Source organism: Neodiprion pinetum, chromosome 2 (assembly GCF_021155775.2).
Source record: "Neodiprion pinetum isolate iyNeoPine1 chromosome 2, iyNeoPine1.2, whole genome shotgun sequence".
Classification (NCBI taxonomy): domain Eukaryota; kingdom Metazoa; phylum Arthropoda; class Insecta; order Hymenoptera; family Diprionidae; genus Neodiprion; species Neodiprion pinetum.
In genome coordinates this window covers 1,179,022-1,203,569 of record NC_060233.1, presented here as the reverse complement: position 1 = coordinate 1,203,569, position 24,548 = coordinate 1,179,022, and the positions used below count along the sequence as shown (strand labels likewise).

General features: G+C 39.2%; 4 protein-coding genes across 10 annotated transcripts in view; all 4 read left to right on the top strand.

The window, feature by feature from the left end:
• The first annotated feature begins 1,075 nt into the window (after nucleotides 1-1,075).
• LOC124210980 (abasic site processing protein HMCES) lies at nucleotides 1,076-3,983 on the top strand. 2 transcript variants are annotated; one of them, XM_069133221.1, is made up of 7 exons: nucleotides 1,076-1,146; nucleotides 1,976-2,065; nucleotides 2,330-2,564; nucleotides 2,660-2,977; nucleotides 3,122-3,229; nucleotides 3,313-3,464; nucleotides 3,560-3,983. In XM_069133221.1, the coding sequence occupies exons 1-7, from the start codon at nucleotides 1,079-1,081 to the stop codon at nucleotides 3,693-3,695; spliced, it is 1,107 nt and encodes a 368-aa protein (XP_068989322.1). In that variant the 5' UTR covers nucleotides 1,076-1,078; the 3' UTR covers nucleotides 3,696-3,983. The 2 variants fall into 2 exon arrangements, with proteins under 2 accessions (XP_068989322.1, XP_046465486.1); XM_046609530.2 differs by lacking the exon at nucleotides 1,076-1,146 and having other exon boundaries at nucleotides 1,881-2,163.
• A 259-nt stretch (nucleotides 3,984-4,242) lies between these two features.
• Nucleotides 4,243-13,501, top strand: LOC124212673 (Protein tyrosine phosphatase 61F). Of its 5 annotated transcripts, XM_046612997.2 has the most exons (10): nucleotides 4,244-4,519; nucleotides 4,774-4,836; nucleotides 5,096-5,257; nucleotides 5,366-5,628; nucleotides 5,806-6,031; nucleotides 6,140-6,292; nucleotides 6,818-7,004; nucleotides 7,126-7,333; nucleotides 7,440-7,550; nucleotides 13,231-13,501. In XM_046612997.2, exons 1-10 carry the CDS (start codon nucleotides 4,433-4,435, stop codon nucleotides 13,295-13,297), a joined length of 1,527 nt encoding a protein of 508 aa, XP_046468953.1. In that variant the 5' UTR covers nucleotides 4,244-4,432; the 3' UTR covers nucleotides 13,298-13,501. The 5 variants fall into 5 exon arrangements, with proteins under 5 accessions (XP_046468951.1, XP_046468952.1, XP_046468949.1 ...); XM_046612995.2 differs by lacking the exon at nucleotides 13,231-13,501 and having other exon boundaries at nucleotides 4,243-4,519; nucleotides 6,140-6,289; nucleotides 7,440-12,184; XM_046612996.2 differs by lacking the exon at nucleotides 13,231-13,501 and having other exon boundaries at nucleotides 4,243-4,519; nucleotides 7,129-7,333; nucleotides 7,440-12,184.
• A 3,268-nt stretch (nucleotides 13,502-16,769) lies between these two features.
• On the top strand, nucleotides 16,770-22,246 carry LOC124212672 (RING finger and SPRY domain-containing protein 1). 2 transcript variants are annotated; one of them, XM_046612992.2, is made up of 11 exons: nucleotides 16,770-16,949; nucleotides 17,032-17,794; nucleotides 17,874-18,039; nucleotides 18,892-19,077; nucleotides 19,145-19,211; nucleotides 19,321-19,461; nucleotides 19,578-19,693; nucleotides 19,787-19,930; nucleotides 20,046-20,263; nucleotides 20,365-20,625; nucleotides 20,718-22,246. In XM_046612992.2, exons 2-11 carry the CDS (start codon nucleotides 17,574-17,576, stop codon nucleotides 20,803-20,805), a joined length of 1,608 nt encoding a protein of 535 aa, XP_046468948.1. In that variant the 5' UTR covers nucleotides 16,770-16,949; nucleotides 17,032-17,573; the 3' UTR covers nucleotides 20,806-22,246. The 2 variants fall into 2 exon arrangements, with proteins under 2 accessions (XP_046468948.1, XP_046468947.1); XM_046612991.2 differs by having other exon boundaries at nucleotides 16,770-17,794.
• A 505-nt stretch (nucleotides 22,247-22,751) lies between these two features.
• The window catches only part of LOC124212668 (serine/threonine-protein phosphatase 4 regulatory subunit 1), a 136,688-nt gene continuing 134,891 nt past the window's right edge, over nucleotides 22,752-24,548 (top strand). The window contains exon 1 of the mRNA XM_069133825.1: nucleotides 22,752-22,886. The gene's annotated coding sequence lies outside the window, so the exon portion shown is untranslated. The remainder of the gene's footprint in view (nucleotides 22,887-24,548) is intronic.

Below are 24,548 nucleotides of genomic sequence, written 5' to 3'. Positions count from 1 at the left end.
GCATGATAAAACAATTCGCACAGACTTGAGGAAAAGACACGCATTACAACATACAAATTTATCCAGTTATGAGACGGTGGATTTTACCGCCATGCTATGCATTAAATAAAAAAAGATAAACAGGAATTTCGAAAACATGCGACTCACTCATGCCGCATCATGATCTCATCGCGTAGGGCGTCTTACCGCAATTACATTGTCCTTCGCTCAGCTTTTGCTACAGTGTAATCAGCTCGACGGTAACATTTTGTACAGAAGATCACTAGATCAGGTGTACTTCAATGTAATGAAAAACGAAGGTTTCATTTTTTTGACAATTTTTACAATTTCAGTACGTATTCTGAATCCGCCTGTATCCCTGCAACTGAAATCACACTGAAGTACGACCCGGTTGCCTAGACTCAGACACTTATTTTCACATGAATACGCCAGCGTGCAGGCATTTAGATTTACGCAAACGTAAAGCGCAGTTGCTCAAAATCACACGTCTTTAAATTTGTACAAAATTCTCTACTGCGTGCATAGACACAATATGACTCCCATCGATGGTTGCCGATCAAGATATCACAAAACTGATTAATAACGTGACAACATTGTTTTTAACTGGAGTTCTTTGTCGTATCTATCGACATTTAATGAGATATAGCGTAACAAACAAATAAAGAGGTGAGATTACCTGGAGTCATCCACGATTGGCGCTAAAAACGTCCTTCGAAATCCACCTGCATCGTATACTTGAATAAGACGATCGTGTCACACGCGCAGACTGATTACTGTTTCGAAAATCGAACAAAACTGTTTTAAATACCGCAAGCACTTGATTCGCAGCTTCTCATTTTTGTTGAAGGAGGCTGTTTCAGATGGCCAAACCGGTAGCCGAACGAATACGATGCAAATCGAACCGCCGAATTTTGTTCGCCCGATAACGACACTAGTACTCATTGCCAATACCGGAGTGTGACACATCACAAATGTACGCTCATTTTCCGTGCGTTCTGCGTGTTTTTTCAGCTGATAGAACAAACTAGCAACAATAATACACGATTGCTTACAGCGTCAGAAGATTCGGTCGTGAGCGATGACAAACAAGATGGCGGCTCGATCTACTGTCGATTGTTATTCTATGACGTCACGAAACCCATCAAAGTACAGTAAATCTATCGTAAACACATGCCGTGAATGCTGTCTAGATAAAGTTGACAGAATGAATAATAGATATATATTTCCACGGTTACAACCGATAATAATATTCCATTATTTATATACCTATGCTGAAATTCCTTCCCAGCCAAAACCAGACCAGTCGCATTGTTCGACTGCGACTTGGAATCGTCTAGAAACTCTGTACTTGCAACCATCTTGAACAACTTCAAGCCTAACGTCTTCCCAACGATGTTTATCCCCGGAGTGTCAAATGTCGTTGCACCGAACGATTTAGAAGTTTTTGAAAACGTTTTAAGGAGCGGTTGACGCCACATCTAATGTCCGTATTCAGCTATTAGAACGTGACCTGCCTTCTGTTGACTGATTTTTACACTTAACGAACGAGAGCTTATACTCAAAATTATCGAATCGTCAGAAATAGTGAATCATTGTACTCTTTATTCCACCGGATTTTATACAGCATATGTAACCAAGGCATATTGTTACATCAATTTAGCCGAGACAAAGTTACACAGTGTTCGAAGCAATTCGAAGGTGACTTAAATTTCGGGGCCTAATTGATAGTACAATATTGTGCCATTTGTAGCGTCCCGATCGATCCTAGACCATTAACTGATGATCATGAAAGATAGATATAGAGGAACGATTCAGCAAGCTTCGATATAAGAACTCCCTACAACTACCGGCTCTGTCACATTGTGATTGTAACCATAAGAGAATCTGTAGATAGAGAGAACTACCATTACCGCCAAAATAATATCCGTGGCCTGCTACCTTTACCAATATTTAATCAACGCTTAAACAATTATAGATTGGAAATAAACGTGGGAACGATTCGAACCATTCGAACGCAATTGATGAAGTGCAAACAGTCGGTGGTTTGGCCGTCAAAGTTAAGCCGGCAAGTCAATTTTGAACTAGACAGTGGAATCGTGTTGCTTTAAACGGGTTCGAAGTTGAACAAAGTCGAACGGACGAGATGTGCGGGCGTACGGTATGGTAAGTTGTTAACAAGTTCTGGTACGCCAGCTCGGCTAATTGAAATAATTGGCATAATTGTAGCGCATGAGACGCTGTTCCGGAGTGCCTGGTATTCCAGAACTCAGACTTGTGGCAGGTGTATACGATGTCAACACTGCTTGACATGTTTCTCATTCTGTTTCAGCACCTTGGACGCCGTGGAGATGTGCCAAGCCTGCCAGCATAAAGGTTCGGCGGGAAAATACCGCTGGACTCGCTGGCAGGCGGGCGATGCCGGATCTGGAACTGGCTACTGGCCCTCGTATAATCTCGCCCCGAGGGACGTACTTCCGTGCATCGTTGCCGGGCGATATTTCAATGTTGAGGAGGAACGAGTCCTACATCCTATGGTGTGGGGAATTATACCTCGATGGGTCAAGGTCAAATTTCCAAACACGCACGACCCTGACTGCCTGCTGGGAAGTGTCTGTATCTATATTCAAGATTTTTTTTTCCTTGTATTCACTTTGTTTAGCAGGGCGACTATAGGGAGTACAATATAGCACCCTACAACGCTCGCTACGAAGGCTTGTTTGAATCCAAGGTATATTCTCATCCTTTGTTACACGGTCAACGATGCGTGATAGTATGCGATGGTTATTACGAATGGAAAACAAGAAGGCAGACAATCAAAGGAGTCAAGCAACCTTTTTTCATCTACGCTAAACAGGATGAAGGTGTCAAAATTGAAGATCGTCAAACTTGGAAAGCCGAATGGTCGGAAGATGACGGATGGAAAGGAATCAAGTTATTAAAAATCCCTGGGATATTCGACACATGGTTGTCGGGAGAGGTATTGAATCTTGTTACAAGTTTATAAAAGTCCACTAATGATCGTTGCCCAATTCTTTGATGACATCATTCTGGAACCTCTTCAACGATACCCAAGCGATTAGATTCAAACAGGTTCTTATTAATTAACGAAAACTTTTTATAGAAAAAAATAGTATACAGTTGTTCGATGATAACTACCAATACCGAGGATATACCGTCATGGTTGCATCACCGGATTCCCATGGTGTTGGAGAGTGAAGAAGAAGTGGCAGTATGTTTTTCAAATCATAATGAGATAATGGACAAATAAAACGAATAGCTTGTTACACATTAATGTTAATTATTCGCATCCAGGATTGGCTGGACTACACAAATGTTTCAATGAACGATGCGTTGGAAAAGTTACACCATCCTGCAATAGATTCTCTTCAATGGCACCGAGTTGACCCAAGGGTGAATGACTCACGATTCAATAACATCTCTTGTTACAAGCCAATCGTCATTGAGTACGTAACAAATTTCAAGTAGTTTAGATCTATTTAGTAATTTACGAATTCATTTCCTGCTTTCTAATATTATTTATTAATTTTATTCTGTCCAGGGAGAAGAAAGACGAAGCTTCTTCATCCGGCATGGTGGCTTCTAGGCTACAAACTGGAAGTACAAGTGTGGAAAATAAATCCGAGATTGACGCCGGCAATGATGAATCACCTACCAAACGGTTAAAATCAGGCTAATTATTTTCAACCGAAAGTAAAAAAACATGTACCATAGCATAGTTTTTAAATCAGCATAGAGTAAATACGCTCCTATGTCGCAAGAAAAACTTTCTCAGGAAAAAAAAATTCGTTAACATTGTCATAGGTAGTAAGTAAGTGAAACAGTACAAATACCAGTTATTTCAGCTGTGTACAATTAATTGATAATAGAAACGATGGATAGTGATAACCAAGCGACGTTGACAGAGAATCTTCCTGCTCTGTGTTGCGATGTACTTATTTTTCGTATTTTAATAAATTATAAGATTTACCGCAAAGCTTCTTGAGATTTTACATTGGATATATTCTACTTGTTACATTTTGAATCCAAAAGAACCAAAGGATTCATCCAATTGGTCAGTATTAAGAAATCCGTCAATCGGGTTCTCACTTACGAATAACTGTTTTAATATTCAAATCTCCCGCTCATTTCGAGGTGGCGTTGCATTGTGGCGAGTTTTGCGGCGACTCCCTGTTAGGTCTATGCGAGACACCCGCCGTCCCCGAGATGTCAGCACCGGTAAATTTGCGTTTTGCGTTGGCAGGGGTCGGCCTGGGCCTGGTGGACCTGAGTGCCGTGTGTTCCGTCTGAATTTAACTGCAAAAAATCGGATTTTCATATGGCTTGTCGAGCGTAATTATTTTCGGAAAGCAGCATTAAATTGGGAGTGATTTGTCGCGGTGATATAAAGAGGAAGAAAACTGCGCCAGACAAAATGACCAGTGAAACGAGTGGGACGAGCAACGTAGAGACGGAATATCTGGAGATCAACTCGAAAGAGGCCTGGCCAGTTCTCTATCAGGTAACCAACAAGAAATGTCTCATTGCTCATTGTTCCCTCCCGCTTTATCTTCTCCTCTTTATATTACTCGAAAATCAAAACTATCCTCGTTCAGTTGGCCACCTGACCCGAATTATTATCCCTTAAAATCAACGCACTTATTAAGCGTCAATTCCTCGCCGTTTTTAGCCACGCGATATTTTTTTCCTTTTGTCCCTTACTTCATCACCCGAGAATTCCGCTATAATCTACTATTACCGGAATTCCGCTTCTAGCACACACGTAGCAACAATCTCCTACCTACATCCGTACAACAAAGCTCCTTGTCTGACTGGTCGGTACGTTGCATGCAGCCTTATTACTCCATACTTCAAGTCAACCTACTTGCGCTCATTATTTTACAGATAGTTTCACGTCAACTAATGCTTTATATGTTTACAATGGGAATTTTTCCTCCGGTTGATTCCTCTTCGCCGCGCTTCCCATAGTACCTCCAAATCTTCTCATATATTCACTTATCGATCGACTGGGTACTCACCTTTGCATTTTACATACTTTACCTTCCAAGTATGATTAGTCTACCCCTATATTTTACAGCATATTCGCAACGAATGCGGGAACTATGCCTACACCTGTAACGAGTCGAAGAAACCACAAAACAGAATATTCAACCGATACAGAGATGTCGCGCCTTATGACCATAGTAGGATTATTCTCAAAAAAGGTCCTTGCGACTACATCAATGCTAACCTCGTGCGGGTGAGTGTCCTATAATTACAACATATTCGTTGTATTATTGTTCTATTATGTTATTTTTTTAATCGATCGATTCATACGTCGTTATCATTCCATTGTTCTTTCATGCAGATGGATCGTGCGCATAGGCAATACATTCTGACCCAAGGTCCCTTGGCCAACACGTCAGGACACTTCTGGCTAATGGTATGGGAACAAAATTCAAAGGCTGTACTCATGCTAAACAAGGTTATTGAGAAGAATCTAGTTAAATGTCATCAGTATTGGCCTTTGGAAGGATCTTCTAACCACATAATGATGTTCCCAGACGTTGGACTTAAAGTAGAATATCTTAGCAAAACTGACGCGTCGCATTACACGACCAGAATATTGAGGTACTAGGCAATTTAGATCTATAAAAACGATAAAACATATTTTGTAACGGTAACTTTATCTACAATCTTTCTCACTTGATGTTATATTCACCAGACTTATTTGCCATAAAACTACGCTATTTAAGTTTTGGTTTCCAATCCTTCGGATGAATAATTTAATTTTTATTTGTTCAACAGACTGACAGATGTGGAATCAAAGGAAAGTAGAGAAATTTTGCATTTCCACTATACAATGTGGCCAGATTTTGGCGTTCCTCAAAGCCCTACGGCCTTTTTACAATTCCTTGCTGACGTCAGGCAGTCTGGTGCTCTGGACCAAAACGTTGGCCCCCCTGTGATTCATTGCTCTGCAGGGATTGGGAGGTCCGGAACATTCTGTTTGGTTGACTCTTGCTTGGTATTGGTAAGTCAAATTGGTTAAGTGCAAACTGAAATTTGTTTGCCCGTGTTGCTAATAATAATCTTAGTGCAAGTTCAAATTAAAATGATAAATTATTCTTTTGCTCGTCAGATAGAAGAAAATGGTCTGAACTCTGTCAACGTTCGAGATGTTCTGCTAGAGATGAGACGGTATAGAATGGGCCTTATCCAAACCCCAGATCAATTGCGCTTCTCTTACGAGGCGATAATAGAAGGAGCTAAGCAGCTGCCGTCCAACAACGTGGTAACTAATACCAATTCACGGTAGCACATTGCTATTAGTTATTTGTATGGTTTATTGAGCGGATCAATAAATTCATACAGTTTTCCATCTTCGCTGATCTGTGATTTGAACTGTGTTTACTTAATTGGCTATTCTCTGACTTGTTCGTAGCGACTCTGATTAATTTTCATAATTATTCCATTCACTTTCTCTTATCTCGCTCTAGAATTTTCAAGTCTATAGCAAAGTTGCCAACAGTTTATGACAGCCAGATAAGAAAAGTCAACAAGATAACATATTCGAGAACAAAAACTCTCAGGAAATGAATTTCACATCATAATTAATGTGGCGATATGTAGTTGACTACTGCTTATTATTTCGACATAAATTTCCAGATATGAAAATCAAGTATGCAGCAATTACCCAGAACATTTTCCAGCATTTTAAGTTGTAAATGACCGCTGCATATTTCACTCTACTAATAGCATTGTACTACTGTGGCGCTTTCAATTGTGTTAAAAATACTGAATGATCTGTTCCTTGCAGAATATCAACACTAATGAGGTACGAAATAACTCATATAACCCAGTGGAGGCTATCTGTAATTCTCTACTCGAAGAGGTGGAAGAGGACGATGAGGAAGATGAGGAAGACGATACGCCTCCACAGCCTCCACCGAGAGGAGAGTCACTGATGAAGTCGGAATGGATACCCAGTCCGACTAGTGACAATGGTACTTTGTTCAAATTGTATACTGCATGACTTTCATCAATGAATAGTTACTATAATCGTGAGCTGAGGTCCAAGATGAAGTGTCCGTTCCCCTTCCTAATACATCCGCTTCTCTCAATCAGCAGATATCAGCAGCCCACCAGACAAACCGCTGCCGTGCGAACCTCCGAGCTACACAGAGCCCAGCACGAGCCCTCCACCAGCAAACCCTGCTCTTGTCGCAAACAATTTGCACGATCAGAATAGCGACAACGTCGCTCTACCAGGGGAACTACATAATGATGGAGAAAATTCCTTCAAAGCCTCCAGCCCACCATCCAGTCCAGATACGTACGTATTTTTTTTGTTCCTATTAGTACTTTGTGACAGTCATAATCTGGAATCAAATAACGCTTGAAATGCTTAATTTCCCCCAAAAAAATTTCTTTGTCTACAGAAAGAACGAGTTGCGGCAGCGTAATTTGGCAAAGAAGGAGAAATTGGCCGCTCAGGTACGAGAGATGAAGCGACGGCAGAAGGAAACCGAAGAATGGCAGCAACTCAAGAGGTCATTATTTAAGCCCCTTTCAATAGGTATAGGTGCTGCGATTGTCGGTGGGGGTGTTATCGCATTTTGTGGTTACTTATACCTTCGCGGATAGGTAGAGAATAAAAGTTAAATTTAAACGATACACATACGCGCAACCGGAGTTATTAGTCCTCGGCATAAATTAAAACCCATGTGTGTTTCGGGGGCAGTTACTTCTCTATAATCCGAGCGTAATATTCAGTCCAGTAAACCAGCAATGGATTTAATGACGCGGTGAGTTTCTTCGATATTTTTATTAAGTCCAATGCTATTCAAGAGCTTCGTCACAACGCATTTATCCGATCGCGTACTACTTCCGTGTGTTATATTAAAAGCGTTGATACAACGACATGGAATTATTTATTGAATATACATAAACATACGCACATATTCGACTCCATTTTTATCAGACTATCGAAACCACTTGCAGCTTGATTAGTTACTTTGCTGTATAAATTCGATTTTTGAAAAAAGCTTGCAATATCGCATAAAACATTACCACTCAACCGGGTTTTAGACGTTTTTACTATTTCTAATAGAACTAGCCGTATTTTTTGCTTCACATCTGTTCTCAATTTTTTTATACCATCATGGTGTAACAGTTATGGGCTGTTAAATTTTAAACCTAGTATACTCACAGTGATGTCAAGTGTTGTTTTGTTTAGATAAATCTTCTAATTTGTGGCTCCTATTTACAAATCGTTGCATTATAATAGCCGAATCAGTGAAACATATGCAGTCATCTGTGATAAGTCATAATTTCAAGTTTAAAGAAAATCTTTGCCCCAAAAGCGGCTACGATTTTGTTAATAGATTTGCTTTGAGCAGTACTTAGCTGCTCAGATGCGAGATCAGTCTAATCATACGATCAATTCCTACTGACAACGAAATAATGTTATTCACTTTCTAGAACTGAGTATTTTCTAACTTGTTATTACGAATTTGAAGAGTGGACATTTTTTATGTCGGTATATTACCCTAACGTGAGTTTCAATTATCACGTTTATTAAGGATACCAGTGATTCGCCGTTCTACGCAGTACGGTACCCAACAAATTGGCTAATTTATTATTGAGAATATGAAGCAGGTTGGTCGTTTATACACGGGGCCAAGCCATTGAACTTGAATAAGCCAGTCGGCATCTCGGTGGTAGTTAGATACGTAAAATCATCTATTGAGATAGGTATGCTAACCAGACTTTATAGATACGGAAAGTAACTGACTCTGAAAACACAAACGTCGTAAGAACGTCGCGAAAGACTGATAAACTCTGTAAAATTGTATGAAACCTTTCTATTTGTATTTTTATATTGTGATTCGCCCGTGTTTCTGCAGAATATTGATTATGAAAGAATCCGTCATGATGATTCATCAATGAATTAATTTTTCTAAGAATTATTGAAACTCGATACTTCTTCGTCGAGTCCACTATGCAGCAAATATTATTTAACTATAAACCATCAGAAAGTATCGATTCAAGTACACTATATACCAAAAGAAACGACTCGATACGCTGACCTGATATACACCATTACGTAGAGAAAAGATGGTTTTATACGAAAAAGTTGCTGCGACATGCAGTGTATCCCTGAAGATGAAAGAAAAAAAACAAAAAACGGAAAAAAGAAATAAATTTTTTTCGTCCCCTAGCAATAAAAGCACTTAGAAATTGGTGAAGTACAAGTTTCTGGCTCAGTCATCGAAACTAATTTGGAATATCGAACTGCCGTTAAATTAATGACTGATCTTCAACAGTTGTATGTTGACCATTGAAACGAATTAAAATGAATGTAAGTATTTAAGTAGTGAAAATTGAAGATTTCTTTTCATAGTTATCGTCGTCATTCAGGGTAACAAAACCGCTCGATCGATCGATTGCCTAAAAATTGACGAGTCGTTGTTAATTGATACTAACTATATTCCCGATAAATTTTCACTTGCTATTTAACTTATACAGACCTAGGAGAAAGAAAGAAGATAGAAAAAAAAGAAATAAATAAAACGATGAAAATAATAGACTTAATTAAATCGAAGGAAAATACTTTAATATACATGAACACTAAACTTCTAAAACGAATTTCGGTATAGATTAGGCGTTATTATGCACAACTTGTCACGCGGAGCAGAGATTGAAACAAAACATATGAAATAGAAAAGCTACAGTGATATGATACGTGGCAACTTGATATTTTGGGGGGGGTGCTTCTCATGCCGATTATATCTTACAAATAATACACCTACCGAAGTTCAACTACGATAATGATTTAAGGTCTTTGATACAAGTAGTGACCGAACATTCCTGAAACTGAAAATTTATGCTTTAAAATACCAATCAGTCTCAATTAAACAGGCTTGTCCAAGCTATCTATAATAATATACGGGAGAATAAACTAAACCTCGTTAATTTTGAGCTGTGAATACGAATAATATTATAACGATTACCGATAAGTAATAATTACATTACTGTTTGAACACGTTTATAATTATCAATTTAGGTACGAAAATTTGATTTCATGATGTACAAGATTATTAATTTTTTTTTTTTTTTTTCATTTGATTTCTTTCAATTTTCTCCTTTCACGCCGGAGAAGCCGGATTAAACTATAGGATTGCCTTCCACTTGCCGAGTGGATCGACAACTGCAAAGTTATCTCTCAATCAAATTCACTTGTATCCTGATATATTTTTATCCCTTTCGAATGAGAGAACTCGTGCAAACCTTAACAAACCACGCAATAAATCTTGTTACACTGTAAAAAAGTAAAGGTCAAAGGAAATTGCAACATCTTATGAACTGATGATCGATGCGCGCAATTTTTGTTTTTGCATTTCCAAATAGAAATCTACTTATATATACAATTGAACATATAATTTTAGAAGGAACCAAAGTTCGCAAAGATGGACTTCGTTATCCCTTTATATGTATATGTAATATGTACATATATATACATTTTCCAACAAATCTTAATTTTGTAAATAGAATACGCTCGTACGCAAGTCTGAAACATGTTTCAATTATTATACTGAAAAAGAAGAAAAAAAAAAAAGAGAGAAAAACAACAGATAAAAAAAAAAAAAAAACACAAACGAACATAAAAAGGCCTAGTTTTGTAGTACATATACACCTATATTCGCGATGCAAAATGAAGCATATGCGTTTCACCTGAGACAAAAAGGCTATGTTACATCATAGTTTACACTATATTCTCATTGATAATCTTTGCCTCTTTATTTTCACAGATAATTGCTATATTATGTACCTACTAAAATTTTATCGTCAAGAGTGTTAACCCGGGATAGAATTTTTTCTAACTGTAACTATTAACTGCCATTTCTATATGTTGAGTGTCACTCTGTTTTTCTAATTTCCAATCGAAATGTTTATGCTATTTGGCGTAATACGATTCCATGTTTTACTTTAAAATTTATTTCCAAATAACTTGGTTGGCTACTTCTTAACATGTATACGTGTAGATTTTTCTTTTTTCTCCTAAAATTGAAGCAAAAAAATTAATCAAAAACCAAATTTCCAATCAATGCGAATCATTATGGTCATATTATATCATTGATCATCCTTCCCTTGTATAAATTGTCGAGAACCTTAAACATTAAATTAGACACATTCTTCGTGCTTTCATTTCGCTTGCGCCAAGCATCCTTGCATTAAGAGGAAATAAGAAAAGAAAACAAAGTACATCATAAAGTAGAGCAATTTTTATTTTGTCTATTAATATTAATTAAATAGTGAAATAATTGATTGAATAAATTTAATTGAAAAAAACAACAAAGAAACAAGAAAAAACACAAAATATAGACTTACGATTTTACAATTACGGATAAAATAGCACTATATACATGTTTCTTACTACTAATATTATTATTATTATTATTACAATTATTATTACTATTGCCACTATAATGTTATTACTGTGATCATCATTAATAACATCGGTATGGTTATTATTATTATTATTTCTACCGACGTTTTATTATTATTATTTTCATCATCATCATCATCATCATTATCATCGTCCCCCATCATATCACGATATTGTATATATACAGTAGCGCTCAGAAGTATTTTGATAATATAAAATTCGTAATTACTTTGATCAATCGTTTGTCTTACTTTTCTTTATCTTCACTTTATTTTCGAGCAATCGAGAGTTAATTTTTAACAATTATGTAGAACATCGAATTTCTTTCAATAAATAATATTATTGATTTTTGTAGTTTATACTTGCATGTAATTAACTCAATTACTAGCTTTTGTCAAAATACTTCTGAGCGCTACTGTATATAAAAATATACATACGTACGATCATCATTCAGGTACAAAATGCATTTCTACTAAAATAAAACTCGAACAGGAAACAATTATTAGTGAAACGTAGCAAAGTGCCTATGCATTTACGTATGCATACCTGTGTATGTGTGTACATTGCTTGTATGACGTATAGTTCTTGCGTGAGCTGTTGAAATTCCCACTGCAACGGTGAACGGAAAAATAATTTGATAAAGCATGCAAAAGAATTATTATTATACTTATATAGATTAAAGAAAAAAAAAAAAACAATCCTTGACAACCGACAATACTGACTGTTAAAATAAAACTGGCACTCGAGTAGAAAGATTTATCTATACATTTTTTTTTTTTTTTTCGGAATTATTCTTTCGCGAATTATATTGTGCAAGTACATATACGTTACAAATTTGCATATGCATACAAAAGTTTGTATTGCGGAACTGTTACAATGGGGTGGCAATTTTTTTTATTTTTTGCTTCAAATTCTCTCCCATGACAATATATTATATTATACAGCGGAGACTGAAACTAACACTTCACATCATTATCGGTATATCGATGTTCCATGTTGTTCCTGTTGTTGTTGTCATTGACCCTAGAAGTGAATAGTTTTACTTCCTGATCTGGTAGAGTGTAATTTCCAACTTGTACCTACAATCGTGTGTGTCATTGTTGGTAACAATATTGTAGAGTATTAGAAGATTAGCAAGCGATTTTCCTAGGAAAGACGGAATGTAATTTACGAGAATTTTCACACTTCCACGGTATAAATACAAACTATACAAACATAGGGAGACCTGATAAATTTTTATTTCATCGTCAATTTGCAGGCTGATATATCCGTTATAATATTTGCGATAACGTTATATATATATATATATATACACACACACACATGTATAATTAAAGAAAATTGAACGTCTATTTTATGATGATAATATAGAAACGTGTGTAGCCTCATTAATTATTATTATTATTTTTTATTTTTTATTCTTTTTACCTCTCTTGTTTTCTGTAATTTCTATTCGCCGTTTCAATCTCTGATACCACATGTGCGTACACACATTCTAATATTATCACTAAAGCCGTCGAAAAATTTTCGTTAAAATTATATTTAGATTTATACACATTGAATGCATCTACATATATGTGTATACGTAACACCATACGTGTGATAAATTATTATCGTTGCGATCATTATTGTTATTATTATTATTATTACTATTATTATTATTATTATTATCTGAGTATTCATTCTGTTGTTAAATATAAGGTAATATATAGTATACGGTTTTGCATCTACCCGAATCTTCTCACGGAGCCTGTGATCTTCAATCTAATGATTTCTTTCAGATCAAAACAAAGCGATACCGTCGAACTGACAGAGAGCGTACACGAGGAAGCAGAATCTTCAAACTAAGGCATCAATCTTTTTAAGTTAATTAAAATAGGAAGAGACTTGTGTTCTTTTTCTAACTCGTTTTTTTTTTTTTTTTTTTTACTTCTTTTCCCCCCTTTAGTAATCTTATTTTTCTATTTTTAATTATTTTCCTCTCCCATTCCACGAGAAAGAGAAACTAAACAAGAACGGACAGAAAAATATACATATATATTTGAAAACAAATGGATGAAGACAGTATTTATTTAATTAACATAAAACCTTGGTAATAGATGGTATAAATAAATCATTTAATTTAAAAAATATGCAAAGTACTTGAGTGATATAAAGATGTATTGTACATCGATACGGTTCTTACATTCAAACTACTTATACAATTCTCATGGCATATATATACACGATATCGCTAATTTAGAAAAATTCCCAAATCACTGCATCCCGAGTGTGTAAAAACTATTTTCTCGATTGTTTGAACAAGCTTATCGTTTATCGAACAAGCGATCGTTGATATTAGTTTTATCTGTTAATACGCGACTGGCATTAATGCGGCAACGTGTCTCTGAATTCGTATTTTCTTTTTTTTTATTTTTTCTCGGTTTATTCATTTTTTCTTATTTTCGTAAACTGCAACTTCATTGTTCAACGCAAAGCCAGCAGTAGCAACGAATTTCACTCGTAACGTTGACGGTTGACACGTCTGGCGACACATTATGTATGGAACATTTCTATCCCATGTACAATAATTCGTTCGATAATCCATCCATATGTGTTTGATACGAAAGTCTTGTCGCGCAAACGGTAAACTGAGCGAATTGTGGCATGGTGAAGGTAGCCTCGGTGAAACACAGGCTTTCATGGATAATTGTCCTCGTAGCGATATTGTGCTGCATTGCTGGTTATCCTCATGCGGAAGCTGGCAATGATAATAATTCGTTACTCACGTCGGAAGAATCGAAAGATCCCGGAGTGACGCACAGGAAGAGATCCGCCCCCGACGATCATTCGACGATAAAACCAACATCGTTCGATACTCCAAATGACAACGCGAGCGAAAATTTATCGCGGTCTGATAAAGCCGATCAAGTATCCGATTTCAACCGATCATCCAACGTTGATAATACGGGTTCTGATACAAGTACAACCAAATCTGCTGCTCCTCACATTGCGCCGGTATACGGACTCAATTTTACCGATTACACCGATTCCGGATCAACGTTAAATCGTCATGGAAAATTATACGGAGAGCAAACTCCGGGCATTGTTGAAAGTCATCGGACAATCACTGCGACCGATCGGAATCCGCAGATTTTCCGCGAATTTAATTCGACCGATCATCGGCTGGCTACGGGACTCGGTTATACAACCGTGAAGAATCGGGCCTTCTTGAATTCCGACAAGAAAGATGAAGCAGTTACAAATTCTCCGGCACTGCTCAAAACGGCAATGCTAACGTTGATGGATTTGAATGGACCGGCTATCGCAGACGGCCTGGAGAATGAATACCGAATGAATTTCGAGCACATCCGGGTTAAACGAGGATCCGGCGATTCTACAGATTCCAACGACAAATCGGTTCACCGAGAAGATTTTGGCACCAACGAACCTCTTCGTCGGGACACGGCTGTCCGGTCTATCGGAAAGAATGAAGTTGATCACGAAATTCCAGTCTCAAGATCGTACCGGAAGGCCGATGTAGAAAGTGCGAAAGGATTCGGCGGCAGTGCCGGGTTCCTTGAGTCATTTACGAAACTTGGGAATCCCTTGAAATCCGGGACGAGTTTAAACGGACACTCGAAACGGCGGGAAAGAAGATCCGTTGCCGCTTCTGGGGGCCGGAGAGTCAGGAGAGGGGGGCCGGGTCGAAAGGGAAAGCACCGGAAGAAGTCTAAAAAGAAGCAAAAGAAGCTCAGGAAGAAACCAGAGAAACGGAGCAACTCTGCTCCCGGAGGCCGTAAGAGAGGTGGAACTTCCGGTCTGGTTGCTGACGGACTGCAAGTCGAGTCGCACGTGGAGAAGAGAGATTCGGGCGAGGCTAGGTCGGAGAGAGACGTGAGAAAGAGGGAGGTGGACGGGGAGGATACCGTCGATGGGAAGGAAGCCTTGCGAGTTGAACGGGACGAGGTGAGCGACGATGGAGGGAAAGTTTCAAACCGTACGTTAAACTTATGTCGGTTAGGTGGCGGCGAAGAGGCGAAATATTACAACGAGGTTCGCGAGTTCGATGAAGCGGAGCGTGAAATCCGCGCGTCGAGGTCCGATTCGTTGGAAAAAATCGGGAAGGAAAAAGCGGCGAGGTCCGTCGAGCAGATCAAGGAACTGGTCGACAAGCTGATCGGAAAAGTTGGGGAGCTGGAGAGGAACCTGCAAATCGGGGAAGGAGGTAAGAAGAGGAGGGTCGATACCGGTTTGCAGGGGAATTTTACGACAGCGGGATTTCGGAGTCTCGACGAAGCTGCGGGGTTGAAAAATTTGACTAAAGACCGCGGCGATTCGGCGGCACGTGACGAGGAGAAAATCACGGACGCAATCCGGTCTAAATTAGACGTTGAACTAGCGCTGAGCGATGCGCGGGAAAAAAGTCGAGGGGAAATTTATAATACTAGGGAAGGAAAAGGATCGACTGGAATACTTGGCCGAAGTGAGGGTGTGGGAATGGGCAGAGATAAACGTAAGTCGTACAGGAAATGGGACAGATGGACGGAGTGGAGCAGCTGCAGCGTAACCTGCGGAAAAGGAAGACAAATTCGGTGGAGACACTGCGTTCACGAATGCACGACGGCGGAGACTGAAATGGAAGAGAAATCGTGCCAGCTACCTTCCTGCGGTCCGGGGAAATTCTTGGGAATATTTTGACTGTGTGTCGAGTCGAGATCGCAATTGAGGAAAACCGCTGGCTAGAGCTGCGTCGCTGTGGGTGCCTTTCATATGTATTATAATTTACGGTACACAATTTTATACGGGTATGATAAGAGGCCTAGAAGTGCAGGCAACAACAAAAAGGTTTTTAATATATCATGTATGCCATAATGAGAGAGAAAAAAGAGGACGAAGATAAATTAATACTCGCTGTGCATGTATAACTTCTTTTGGAAAGTATAAAATTATACATCTCGAACAGAGCGGTATTCACGCATCCGTATACTGCAATTCTATAACCTGACGTATTAAAATGCATCGCACGTTGTATTTATGCATATTTTCGTCAAGATATGCTGCTGAAAAGTATCAAATAATTTGAAAGAATTAGACGTCGACTGAATACTGTTACAGACGACGTCGATTGAAAAATATTCAGTTGAAAATTTTCTCTTTTCAAATTATTCCGTCAACGATCGTACTCGTGAAAAATTGAATTCACGCGCCACTGCTCGGCGTTCGAATTTCAAATATTCGAAATCAATTGGCACCCCGCCGAGGGTCATGACGTCACGCGAGAACGGGGTTTGTCGGTGACTTCCAAGTCGGCCAGCAGAGGGCAGGAGGGAGGTTCTAGTTAGCGACGTTGGTTATGAAGTGAATCACTCGGGCATAGAAATTCGAATAAATAGAAGTAGGCTGCTGGCAGCCAGTAGTGAAATATCTCTATGTCTGTGCGTGTGCCGCAATGTGCGAATGACATATTAGGCAAAATCGTAACTACAAAGAATAATATTACGTGTTGGGGTTGGAGGAGGTTCGTTTAATGAAACCCTCCTTGTATGTAATCACCTATTCAACACGTAACCGTCAGTTAATTAATCCGTATATAAACATAGCTGCTCTCTCGAATGGATACAAAAACTTGAGGTGATCTCGGGGATTATCACAGAAGTACTCGCAGTTAACGTTCGTGAACGTTAATAAAGGGGGAACGAAAAGAAAACATATCGCAGTGCCTCTCTGATCCGCGACAACTGGACTCATTTGACTCGATCATCGGCAAGCAAGTTGTTGCCATTGTGCCCACCAACCAACCTCGATGTGGTTCACGTGTTAATGGTACTGCAACAAACAATTTTCACGGGTGATCTAGTGACTCGCCCGTAATATTAACGTAATAAAATGAAAATGCGCGAGACGAAGTGTCAAACGAACAGACACCGATTCTCCGTCATATCGCGTCTTGTGAGCGTCGAATTTGAAACTATGACGGATTCCCCCTCTCGTTGATTAACCTCCTTCCTGCAATCCGCTCCCGCTGCCAGGTAGAACCACCGTCTATCAACAATCGTCAATAAATACAATATCGGCTGTCTGTCGCCGTTCCAACGCTAGCACACATTCAAAACATACAAACATAACCTAAAAAGTTCGCGGGATGGGTAACTGCCTATGCAAGGATACTCAGGACGAGTTGGAACCTTACAGCAATCGTAATCACAATGCGCAAATTGGAAACACCGTCATACCAATTGCCAACGACACAGTCGCCGCCGGTGACGCAGCAACCGCTTCTCCCACGTTCAGGTTCCCAGCATCTGCAAACGTTGACAGATTGGTGCTCGAGACCCTAGGAGTCATCGGAACACTCGTCGACAAGTTAGTACCAATTCTCATCTCTTCATTCTCTCGATATTCACAAGCATGCTCTGACTGCGATGAAATTTCTATTCATCAGCGAGCAAGAACCCCCTCCGGCGATGCTGAAGCTCCACGCCATTGCAGACAAGGAAGATGGGTGGATTCAGGTCGTTAGTTCCATGGTGAACGTCATACCGATGAGCGATCCACTGGGACCCTCGGTGATTACTTTGCTACTGGACGACTGTCCTCTGCCTTCAAAGGTGAAATGCTCACTGACTTATATTTGACCTGACATTGTACAGAGTCAGATATTCTGAAAAATTTGTCGTTCCAGTTTACTTATGTTCGTTTGTTTGGTGTTTTTTTTTTTTTTTTTTTTTTTTTTTTTCATATATATATATTTGATCAGACAACTCATATTCTAGCCTTAATGACAGAATCTGGTTTTGTCAGACGAGCTAGTAATCAATTGAGTTACCAGACCTCACGGAAACTGGTGGTTGATTGGTTGCGGTTTAATCTTCCCTTCATGGAAATTAGTATTATAATATACGACGCATACGTGCCACATTGATTATAGCTCGATCTAAGATACGAAGATCTCATGACTGACAGAGCGTCATTAAGCTGCGACATATTTATCTCAGATATAGAACATAATTTACCAGCTGAGTATATCGTTTTCTGAATTGTTGAAAGATTTTATTGCCCAGTAGCATAAAGGCTACATTGACTCACATTTCTCACTTTTCCTTCTTTATGTTCACTGAAACTGGGAAGAAAGTCTCCATATCGTTATCTACATTTTAACATTAATCGGGCTTTGGTGCTTTTTGTTTCAGTCCCATGTCGAATGTATATACATGTATATCTACTTTCACCCTGGATCAGTGGTACAGAATTGGTCTCATTGACTATAAATCATATCAGCACACTCTCTTATTTCTTTGTATCCACTCGTTTTTCCATGTAGGATTTCTTTTTTACCTTATGTTTCCATTCAAGATGGAAACTGTATTAACTAAGTAACTAATTCCATAAATTGTTCAGTCAAACGACAAACACCCTTTGCACACTCCTAAGTTATCGATTCTTTGCGTAATGTGTTACAGGACTCAGTGTTGAGATTGTCGCAAATGTTTCAACTGTCTCAGAAGTTTGGAAACAAAGTTCAAACTACCGCAACGCAACAGCGCAATATTTGCGTTGTGCTTGGCTGTATAGCAGACAAATTAGCAGGACCAAGTAGTATAGCAATATTATCGGACGCCACCTTAGGCTACCTCGTGTCAAATTTGGTAAGTCAATATGACTCTCTAAGATCTCTCAGAATAAACACTTGGGTTCACATTCATCTTGTTTCAGAGAAAAGATGTCGACCCCTACGTAGTGCTTTTTTCGTTAATTGGATTAGAAAAATTTGCCCAAACTAGTAAGTGACACATGCCAGTTCCGTTTCTAATAATCCAACATCATTGTCCAACATAAGTTGATATCTTTGTTGGATCAAAATTTATTTATGACGTTAAAAATTTTTTTAGGTGAAAATAAAATAACGATAAAGAAAAGATTGCTAGCTGAGAAAGGAAATCCGTTGTTAGAGCTTGAAAAATGGGTCGATTCATCCCATTATGTACAACGGCAAGTGGGCTTCTGTGCTCGTTGGTGCTTGGATAATCTATGTGAGTATAATTACTGGAATTTTTACCACTTGGAAATAATTATTTGTTGAAATTTGAGCTACCAACATTTCTTGCTTACTCATACATCATTATTACCTTTTTTTAATACACTGCAGTTTTAATGGAGGGCAGAAAGTACTCCCACGACACGGTTGACACCACAGGTATAAACGTGATGTTGAACACGAAGGATGTAAGCGAGTACTTGAAGATTTCCCCAAACGGTTTGGAGGTACGCATAATGTTTGTCAAATGAAAATTATCCTCTTTCTTTTCTCATCTGTACTTGATGAAGAGCTCAACATTTTTCACAAATATATTTCAGGCACGCTGCGATGCGTACTCTTTCGAGAGTGTCCGATGCACCCATCAAGTCCACTCTGGCATTTGGTACTATGAAACTTTGATCATTACACCAGGTGTTATGCAGATCGGATGGGCTACAAAGGACAGCACGTTTCTTAACCATGTAAGTTACGAGATTGTAGAAAATATTCCAAAACACATTTTTATTTGTTTTCTGTTTCCTTTTTTGTTTACGAATTTTGTTCCATTCATCATTTTATTCTGAATATACCATACAGGAAGGATACGGTATAGGCGACGACGAATTTTCTTTAGCCTATGACGGTTGTCGGAGATTAATTTGGCACAATGCTAGGAGCGAGGCGCAGCATGACAGGCCATGCTGGAAAGCTGGTGACATTTTAGGCTGTTTGTTGGACTTGGTCAAGATGGAGATTATTTTTTCAATAAACGGCTTCCCTCTCAAGCCCTGTACTCAAGTTTTTAAAACAGCAAGGTCGGTATCATCGTTCTTGATAAAAATAATCGATACATGTACTCAAATATTCGTAAATTGAACAAAGTCTTCACCAATTTACACATTTTAATCGTTTTTAGGTCTGGATTTTTTGCCGCGGCTAGCTTTATGTCGTTCCAACAGTGCCTGTTCAACTTTGGCAATGTATCCTTCAAGTTTCCACCAACAGACAGAAAATATCAAAAATTTAATGATCATGCAAACTTGACTGCCGAGGACAAAGTCGTTTTACCTCGTCATATTTATTTGGATCAGCTAAGGAAATTAAGCGTGAGAGAAGACTCGTGCACTTTGTGCTTTGATCAAAAAGCCACTGTAAGGTTGCTGCCCTGTGATCATAGGTGACGGTTCTTTTCTTTCTTCTATACGTTCTCATCATTCGCATTAATAACTGTTGTTCATTTTCTCACAGCCCGAATGTTTATCCTTTCAGGGGATTCTGCCAAACGTGTTCGAGACAGTTGATCGAGTGTCCGATGTGTAGAGCAACGATAAAAGAGGTTGTTCCTGACAACACATGACACCCGTGAAACGATAATTAGCATTTAATAATTAACATTTACTACCGTTTGTTTTTCTCGTGTAATATAAGTGATACAAAAATACGCAAAGGATTCGCTCCGCAAGATAATCATTTGCGTTAAATTGATATCCGGCGTTAAGCCGTGTATTCAATACATGAAGCATTGTATTATTTGATTCATTTTACATTAGTCACGTTTCGCGGTTTACAGTATTTCCGCAGGAGTGAAGGACTGAGAATTTTGCTATCGGTAAAACCAAGTAGAGAAACACACATGTGGACGTGTACGGAAAAAGAAAAGAAGCCAGGGAGCACTAGCATATCTCTACGAGAAAACTTCGCTGTAATTCGCGTATTAACTTTCAACAGTTCCTAAACTATTGTTTGATATTACAGTGGAAAATTTTATCTTCGCATGCGAGGAGTTCATTCTTGACGCTTATAGTATTATGTGATATGATCTAAAGTTTGAATCGGAAGTCCTTGTCTTCTCATACGTATACATTACATATGTACTTACATTGTAATTTAATGATATGTGAATGCAGAGAAAATTCGCCCTATCGCTGTTATATCTCCGAAAACACGACGTCCTACCGATAGATCGTCTCTTGAGAAAGATAATCATGTGATTTCTCAAGTATAAATATATTTTTAAGCTTCTGAAAAATTTGTATAAAAACAAAAGATATATATATATACGTATATATATATATATATGTATGCATGAGGCATTCCACAACATCTCGATCAAGATTCTACGTCGATATCTCAGATTGGCTTTATAGTTTTTTGTATGAAGTACGTGACGAAAAACGCAATCGCAATTTTTGCAGAATTTTTCAACCCAGTGTATCTGAAGTATGATTTGAAAACTTGAAAGAAAAACCCACTTTCTAAAATTTGAAAATATTCAGAAAAATCTTATAAAATATAACAAAGTTTTTGACACTTATCAGAAGATGGAGATTTCATAATTTTAAAAGACAAATAAGAGAGTGTGGAAGAAAAAATTACTCTTTTATTTGATTGCATTTTTGACATAAGAATAAATATAAAATCTCGTTATAACACCTCTCTGAATAGATATTTTTCGGCCCATATTATAATGAGCTTTTATGTTTATTCTTATGTCAAAAATGCTTAAATCATACTTCAGATACGCTGGGTCATAAAATTCTGCAAAATATTAGGCTTGTACTTTTCATCGTGTACTTTCATACAAAAACTTATAAAGCCAGTCTGAGACAACGACGTAGAATCTTGATCAAGATGTCATGGAATTCCCCATATATATATGTATATATATGTGTATATACTTATAAATGTATATATATATACACACAGAATGAATTATATTTAACAAATAAATACAGATTATTATACGGATACGTATTGTATTCTTGGGAGGATATAAAAAGAAAAAAGACAAAAAAAATATATGGTCGAAAACTAAAATTAACCTTTTACTACAATGACGATTCCACCCACGCATTCGACGACACGCTCCGAAGTTGATGAAGACATGCTTATTTATACTCGCAAGTGGATCTTTTTGAGGGAAAACGAAGTTGAGGTAAAAATAACCGGAATAAATTATTCACACTGTCGAAATATTTGAAGAAAATGAAAATTCTAACCACGGCAACGTTTTCATCGCGAAATACGATAATAATTCGTTTACTTATTATTTAAAATGCGCGCGACGGGCGAAGAAGAATTTGTAAAACGTGGAGGAGGCACGAAGCAAACAAGTGACTGTTACATTGCGGCGATAGTCGCGTTTATCGGCGCGGGCGCAATCAAACGTAAAAAATATCGATCGTATCGATAGGGTCGGCCGTTGAAGAGAGGGTGAACGATCGTCGCGATTCGTACGTATCGAATACTCGCATCTCGATTCAGCCAATTGCGTGCGTTCAAGCGCAGTAGTTTGTTACAACATGGCGGGTGAGTGAGGTGCCTTTAGACGGGACGAGGTTCTCCGAAAACATGAACGATATGTCCATAACCCGTGGTGTTTGTGGGTTTCAGATATATCCTATCTCCAGAATGAAGACCTCGGAGACACGGACGAGAGTGAGTAGACAATCATTACGCAATAATAGCGATTTAAGCCGAACGGTTAGCAGACTCGGACGGCATGCGAGGTCTTTCCTGCCTCCCGTGGCTGTGACCGTGGCTGTGGCTCTGACCGTAGCTGCGACGACGACGATGCGAGTTTGTACCAGCAGCGCTAGACGAACGTGCCACATTATCCGTCGCTCGATTACCCTGTTTTCATTTCATCTATAATTCCGCCCTCCTTTGAGGTTAGATTACGCGACGTTTGACCCGACCGACGACGAGTGTCATCCTCGTCCTCGCTCGTTTATCGCTCTGTGCCAATGCGATGTTGTGTTGCCGCCGCCGCCGCCGCCGCCACCGCCGCAGCTCACGGCCACGGCGACGTCGACGAGGATCATCCAGTGATTATTCTCACACGCTCGCGTCGCTCATGGCGAAATAAAAATTCTCCGGTCTGCCGGCGGGGCGGATCAACGCGTTTGCGGGGGAACGGGATGGGAGGGGGGGGGGGGGGGGGAGTTTACGCGGGGGAGGGGGAAGGAATCGGTAGCGTTTTATCAAGCAGGTAGCGCTAGAGGCGTCTGTCTCTCTCTTGTCCTACGACCGCTGCTTCTTCCTCTTCTCCAAAGACTATTTCTAGGAATGAGATAGACTCCATGTGGCTCCGGTCCTCGTACTACCGACTCTTTACGCAAAGAACCTTCGGCAGCGCCTCTCGTCCTCCTCCACCTCCACCTCCTCCTCGTCGTCGTCGTCGTCGTCTTCTTCGTCGTCGGACAGGAGAAAATGATAACGATTCACCTTTTCATCTTTCTGGTCTGATTACCGTTATTAACCGCCCCCCCCCCCCCCCCCCTCCTCCCCCTCTCTCCCCTATCCCTCCCACCCGCCAACGTGCAAACTCCCGGTCGATCCGCGATACCCAAAATTTCGTCTCGCTTCGTTGCACGGCTAATTCTTTGTCATTTACACTTGCGCCTATGCCGTGCGTGTGTGCATATATAAATATATTCGTGTGCGTGTGTGTGACTGTGTGTATATATCGGCGTTATTATACTTGGCGAAACGCCCCCCACATTCGTCGTCGACTAGCTTCTTCTTTGTAGCTCTACGTAGGTACATGCCAGTAGCGCGTCCTGGTCTATTCTCTCCATCCGGACTTGAACTTGTCGAATACATATACGTGTACGATGCGGATATATATATATATACACCTACCTGTGTGTAACTCGTAACGCGTATATATATACACATACACACACACACACACGTATAAATATATATATATATATAGACATATGTATGCACGTGTGCTTTCCACGAAGTGATAACAACCAACGAAATAACTTCTCGGGTCGTTAAACTCCCGACTGACTCGGTGCAGCTCGGGTCGCTGTGTATAACAAAATAGACTTTATTGTAAGAAACAATATGTAGTATGACGACGGTAATCCATCCCGTGAATATATGTATTTCGGTAAATCGCAGCTGCGAATTGTTTACACCTTTATAAATCGTCGAAACCGGGGGATGGGAAAAAAACGCGTGTGAAAAATTCTAAGAGAGTTTGGCAATATCGCTAAAACTTACCCTCACCATTTATTCTCATTGTCATTCGATTGCTTGAATTTTTTGGTTTGTAGATTTGTTGAAAGTTCGAATCCTCGGTGCCAT